At 40.5% G+C, this 6730-nt stretch overlaps 1 protein-coding gene across 2 annotated transcripts in view; it reads left to right on the plus strand.

The window, feature by feature from the left end:
• abcc3 (ATP-binding cassette, sub-family C (CFTR/MRP), member 3) overlaps window positions 1-5298 on the plus strand; it is a 57047-nt gene extending 51749 nt beyond the window's left edge. For both annotated transcript variants that reach the window (XM_085415691.1, XM_085415690.1), the window contains exons 25-31: window positions 609-735; window positions 1687-1788; window positions 2312-2458; window positions 2551-2709; window positions 3500-3666; window positions 3748-3942; window positions 4474-5298. In XM_085415691.1, coding sequence (XP_085271817.1) covers window positions 609-735; window positions 1687-1788; window positions 2312-2458; window positions 2551-2709; window positions 3500-3666; window positions 3748-3942; window positions 4474-4585 — 1009 coding nt within the window. In that variant the 3' untranslated portion in view covers window positions 4586-5298. The remainder of the gene's footprint in view (window positions 1-608; window positions 736-1686; window positions 1789-2311; window positions 2459-2550; window positions 2710-3499; window positions 3667-3747; window positions 3943-4473) is intronic.
• Window positions 5299-6730: the final 1432 nt, after the last annotated feature.

The raw sequence follows: 6730 nt of genomic DNA on the forward strand, positions 1-6730 counted from the left end.
CCCAACTATCATTTGACCCCCTATGAGCAAGCACTTGAGCAAGCACTTGAGCAAGGCGACAGTGGGAAGGAAAAACTCCCTTTTAACAGGAAGAAACCTCCGGCAGAACCAGGCTCAGGGAGGGGCGGGGCCATCTGTTGGGGTGAGAGAAGGAAGACGGGATAAAATACGTGCTGTGGAAGAGAACCAGAGATTAATAACAAGTATTGTTCAATGCAGAGAGGTCTATTAACACATAGTGAGAAAGGTCAAGGTCAATATCAAAATTCTCACCTGATCCTTTTTTAAGAAAAAAGCAGATTTTCTAACATCTGTCCATCTTATTGGAAAGATGGCGTTAATGTGAAACACTGTCTGAGTGCAAAGAGTGAAAAGCACAAAAGGAATTCGCATACTGTCTATACACACATAAGAAAATATACTGTACTTACTATAGTGTTGCTCCACAATAAATAATATTTCTAAAACTTGTGGCTCTATCAATGGCACTGCCCCTTGTATCCCAGTAATGAGTATAAGTCATTATTGTCGTAACACGAGGTGCCGAATTATCCCGTGTTTTAGTTTCTCAGGTGTTCTTAAGGTCAACTGCATCTGCTGTTTTACAGGTGGCTCGGAGTGCGAATTGAGTTCATTGGAAACTGCATTGTGTTGTTTGCTGGCCTGTTTGCGGTGACAGGAAAGGACAGTCTTAGTCCCGGCCTCGTGGGTCTGTCGGTGTCCTATGCTCTACAGGTACTACTACAGCTATTGCAAGAATATGACCTAGATATCTCATTTAACCAGTAATAATGTCACTTTATAGCATTTTTTATATTTATAATGCTTTCTCAGTAAAGCTGCAGTCACTGGTATTTTTACCATGGATCAAATCAGTGTTTTATCCTCTTAGCCTATTGTTTGCTTGAAATACAGAGCGCTATAAGTGTTCTCAGTATTGCCTCTTATCACTTTATCAGTTACTTTTAACTTTATGAAAACTCATGTTTGTTGTTTAGCAAAGCATCTTAATTTATTTCAAATTTTAGTTTCTAGCATTTATCCTTTTAAATATTTTATCATCTGTGCCTCACAGTTACTACTCTTCTGATCTATAATGTGCTTGAGAAATTTCAGTGTTTACAGACTGTTGCTTAAAGAAGAGGGGGGTGTTGCACAGTGGTAAACATGGATCTGTCTCTGTATTTTTGAGATATGTTGCTGTCATCAAATTAAGAATGAGCTTCATTTTCTCACTTAAAGCAGATCATTGCTTTCTGAATGTATCTGCATTTTACTCTGTATCACAATTTTATTGGATGGGGTTGTTTAGTAACATCATTTATCCTTTTGCTCAGTTTTAGCTAATAAACCTTACTTTACTTGCATGCTAACGCTTCCCTTGAACTTCACCAAATATTATACAGCTTTAATTGAATGAAGTTATATGTGAATAAGTCTTCATATTGTAAGTTCAGCTCGTTAGTATCTAGTTGAGCTGCTTCACGTTCATGTGAAGGGCCTACTTGTTTTCTGCTCAATTTAAAACTTTTTCCTTTTCATTTTGTCTTAATGTCTTTTATGTAAGTCATTTTTTATTTACAAGGCTCTGGAAGTTGTTTTGCTTTGCCTTACTTTGCTGTAGTGGACACACAGCATCCCTTATTGTAAATTTCTGGAGTGTTTCATAAGGCATTGTTTCAATAGGTGACCATGTCTTTGAACTGGATGGTGCGGATGACTTCAGAACTGGAGAACAACATAGTAGCAGTGGAGAGAGTGAAGGAGTACTCTGAGACCAAGACAGAGGTATGTCATGAATCCCTTTAAGCACCTTTCTAATACTCTGTGAAGATGGGACTGTTCATGTGTTTGCTTTTAAAGTGGTGTTGGCTTTGTGCTACGGTTAAAATGTAGGAATTTAGCCACGTTAAAAAAAAAAAACCTGCCTTGTTGCTCAACTCTGCAACACAAGACCTATAAACTGTAACTAGTTCCAGAAATGTTAGCTTACCTGCTGCCAACAAGGGCCCCTCTGTTGCAGAGAAACAGGGCACTTATACTGTACAGAGTGTACTTTTTCAGTAGCCATCACAGAAAGTGCCCCTTCTGTGCATTAGTTGGTGTAGCTGTTATTGAAAGCCTCTGTTTGAAGCATCCGGTGCATCCCAGAGGTGAAATAAATATTTGGCAGCTCCGAGTGGCTGTGCAAAGAAGTACAGCTCTCTGACTTCTTAGCCTGATAAACAAATCGGTTCTGGTCCAAGCCAAATAGGCTAATGAGTTGCTCAGAAAGTTTTCCTACCATGAAGAGCTGTGTTTGTGTTTACAGGCCCCCTGGGAGGTGGAGGACAAGAAGCCCCCACCTGAATGGCCCATGCAGGGGAATGTGGAGTTCAACGACTACAGCGTTCGGTACCGAGAGGGACTGGACCTCGTTCTGAAGGACATCACGCTAAGAGTCAAGGGAGGAGAGAAGGTGTGGGGAGGATATGCCGAGATGATTTATTTATCAGTGCAGAATAATGGCTCAGTGGGGTGTTCAACACAACTCCGTGTGTTTCTGCGCAGATCGGTATCGTAGGTCGTACGGGGGCCGGCAAGTCTTCGATGACGCTCTGCCTCTTCAGATTGCTGGAAGCTGCGGGAGGCGAGATCACCATCGACAACGTGAAGATATCAGAGATAGGCCTGCACGACCTGCGGTCTAAACTCACCATCATTCCACAGGTACGACTGTCAAATTCTGCCTGAATGAAGCACCTGTATGTTTGAAAAGGATTATATGTCAGTATTTGTGCGAATAATCTTAATTTTCCAATGAAATATGTACAGTTTAGATCTCATACATCAACAGGAAAAAAACTAAACTAAATGATTCAGAGTAGTAATTACAGTATAAAGAGCATCTATTTACTTCTAACACTTATTAGGGTCTGGTATAACTCAAGGACCAAAACTTTTAAGCCAATGCGGACATAGCGCAGTTAATATTATTAACTGTGATATCTGCTACTGCTGTCTCAAGCTCTATATTCCACTATCTCTAGTCGGGAAACATCTGAAATCACCAGTCAAACAGCCCCCTGTGAGCAGCCACTTGGCGACAGTGGGAAGGAAAAGCTCCCTTTTAACAGGAAGAACCAGGCCATCTGCCCCTCCCTGAGCCTGTTATTGTAAAAATGTTATTGTAAAAATTGTTCAAAGATTATGTGAAAACAGCTTGAGTCACATAAACGGGGTTATTTAGATTGTTGTTATGTTAACTGAGGCTCTGGAGACTGCTAATTCTTAATTTAGTTGCTGATCTGTCTGTGTGCTGTAAACTAAAGCTAGTGCTTTGCACCTTACCAGTGATACCCACCACCACCCTGCACCCACCCAAGTTCACCCTGCCACTCTGTAGCATCGAATAATATCAGAGTGAGAGCCCAGCTGAATGTCCATCTGTCGGTTTTCCTTTCCAGCCAGGGTTGTGGTAGCTTATTCCTGCTCACCTGTGTTTCTGTGTTTGCCTCAGGAGCCTGTGCTGTTCTCTGGGACACTGAGGATGAACCTGGACCCTTTTGAGAAGTACAGCGATGAAGAGGTGTGGAAAGCCCTGGAACATTCTCACCTCCACAAGTTTGTCAGTAACCAGGCAGCAAAACTGGACCTCGAATGTTCAGAGGGAGGAGAGAACCTCAGGTACGTTCAGAGACAAAGAAGCACGGTGAGCAAGGCTTGTCTGTAAATGCTGTTTCACTTACTGGATTTTGGTGTCTCCAGTGTGGGCCAGAGGCAGCTAGTGTGTTTAGCTCGAGCCCTCTTGAGGAAGACCAGGATCCTCATCCTGGATGAAGCTACTGCTGCTATCGACCTGGAGACAGATGACCTCATCCAATCCACCATCAGGACTCAGTTTGAAGACTGCACCGTCTTCACCATTGCACACAGACTCAACACAATAATGGATTACACAAGGTTAGTACCTTACCGATTACTTTGAAGGGAAAATGCACCACCTGCTTTTCCTTTTTTCTGTCATATATTTATATGTACTGTTACAATGGTGAACGCTCATAGACGATGGATATCCTTAGTATGGTCATCTCAGGAACAAAACTGTGGTTGTAGCCGACCTGCTGTTCAACTCTTCTTTTTTGCAAGGGAGAGCCATTCTTATCATCCTTGGCTTAAAGGGAGGATGCCCTCAAAGAGAATGTGGCTAAAACATCTATTATTCATTATTTTGAATCATGCAAAGCTACTCTAGTCAGGTCCCAGGGGCAGAAATGGGCCACTTTAAAACTATTTTAGAAATAGCTGCTCATTATTTTGAAGTAAGTGAGATTTTTAGAACTGTAACACACAATACTGATGCTTTTCTACCAAAAGCAAAGTAGGAGTAAATTTGATAATGTGATGTGTGTGTAAAAGAAAATAAGAATGTACTGATTTAAAACCTGTATAGGTCTTGTGAATGAATCACACTCTCTTCCTCTCTTCTTACAGAGTGCTGGTGTTGGACAAGGGACGGATAGCTGAGTTTGATACTCCTACAAACCTTATATCTAAGAGAGGAATCTTCTACGGCATGGCTAAAGATGCAGGACTGGCACAGTAGAACTGCCTTTTTGTCCCGATGTTGTAAACCAGAGTCTGGAATTCAGCTCAGTTCACTTCAGTCTGAGTCTGTTTGAAACCTGGCAGTGGAACTGAAGAATACTTTCTGTGTGCACTTGTTATCATTTTCAGGAACCTTATTGCTCTCTTTGAATGAATCCTGAGCTCCTCTACAGACTTGGGTCATTTAGCACTTGCAAGTAGTTGCAGCGTCTGTCAAAAACACATCAGGACATAAACAAATGTTTCAGTGGGAAGTTTCTGGCTCTGATTGTCCTGCAAGTAAAAAAAGCCATAAGTGCAAATGTCATTTGAGCCAAGTCTGCTCTCTAGTGCCTTCTGCCAGTGGGATAAAGAAAGCCAGTGAATGTATCGTTTTCTAATCGGCTCTCTGCTGCAAAACAAACAACACGACAACAAAAAAAGGAGGACCTTTTTAATGTCATATTTTCTACAAAGAAGAATAATGTGCCACTGTACCTTCCACATGAGAAAAACCCTACATTTTTGTGATGAACCCACTTATTTTTGTACTGCACTATTATTTAAGCTACTTTTAAAGAATTGTCTTATCTAGGGAAGTGTGCTCAGTTACTTATGTGATTCTTCTGTGAACCAAATCTATAAAAACTTGAATTATGTACCACCAAAATATGTAATATGAAAATGCCTTTATATATAAAAAAGGAAGAACGAAATTGTTGTGCTGTCTCTAAATGGTGCTGGGGTATAAAACCTTCTGATTTTTGTTTCTGCTTATTGAAGTCATGGTTCCAGATGGGATTGTCATTTGCATGCCAAAGGGTCAAATATGATATGACTTTAACATTTTACAATCAAGACATTTTACAATCAAGATATTTGCTTTTTATGTTAAAGAGGCTGCTTGGGGTTTATTTTGTTTTAGCCATATGTCTGATTTTTTTTTTTTTTAAAAAATGCTGCCTTTCAAATGAAAACCTTTACGTTTTTCCACTTGGGTGTGGAACCTTTATCCTAGATGGGTTGCTGTGACCTCGTGGATGCTAAGAGATTAATGTGCTCTGTTGTTAGTTTGGGCACATAACAGGTTTGTTGTAAACTGGTTATTCTAGCCCAGGTGTGTCAAACATAAAACCCAGAGGACTATATTAACTATATTTTCTTAATAGCCGCCACAACCCTATCTGCAGTTTTACCCATATATTTCTTACAAGTCCAAAGAGCCTTTCTGAACTTCTTTCATTTTCTACAGCAACTTCTCTGTGATGCAGAAAAACCTGAATTATAGAGGCCCTTAATTTGTGCAGCTAAAGTTCTGGGAAGGGAAGCTTCACTGGTTGCGGCGGCAGTTGTCGTCTGGCGCTATGGAAATGAATGAATTGGTCCAACCCACTTAAGGTCAAAGTGGGCTGCATGTGGCTGAGATGAGTTTGACGTCCCTCCACTAACCCAATAGTGAAACTGAACAGCTTGTTGGAAGATTGACTTGTTTTTTGTTTATCTGAAAAATATATTTAGAATTACTCATATTTTAAGCCCAGCCAATCCTGCTTACCAAGTCTAAAATGTTACACATTCATATCAAGTGTTCTTGTTGTTGGTTGCAACTCGTCACATACTCACAACACTGAAGAACATTTCATGACCGAAACACCACAACAACAGAAAAACCTGAAGAAAATAAAACATAATGCGTATCTGAAAGGTTACCATCATCTTTTGGGACATTTGTAATAAAGATTTAATAAATCATCAGTAATGATAACGCCATTGCAAGAAAATGTATCATATCAGCTTCTGCAGGAGTCTTTGTTTAGTGTCTGATTCTAGTTAATCTCAAAGCATCCACCAGATTCAGGGTGACCGTCGAGGGCCGGTGTCCACCTGAATCAAATGATTAGTTCATTACCAGGCCTCTGGAGAACTTCAAGACATGTTGAGGGGGTAATTTAGCCGTTTAAATGAGCTGTGTTGGATCAAGGACACATTTAAAACCTTGAGGCCTAGAATTGCCCACCCCTGGTCTAGGGTTAGGGGTTGGGTTAAAGCCCACCCCTTTAAACAACCAAACAGAAAAGCCTTAAAAAAAAACCAAAATATTAATAGGTTTAAAAAAAGGATGGTTTAATTCTTGGGTTTTTCTACCAGATGAGAGTTCGAAGAC

Source organism: Rhamphochromis longiceps, linkage group LG8 (genome assembly GCF_057381845.1).
Source record: "Rhamphochromis longiceps isolate RC_006_pf linkage group LG8, R_longiceps_female_GT1.1, whole genome shotgun sequence".
In the NCBI taxonomy this organism is placed as follows: Eukaryota; Metazoa; Chordata; class Actinopteri; order Cichliformes; family Cichlidae; genus Rhamphochromis; species Rhamphochromis longiceps.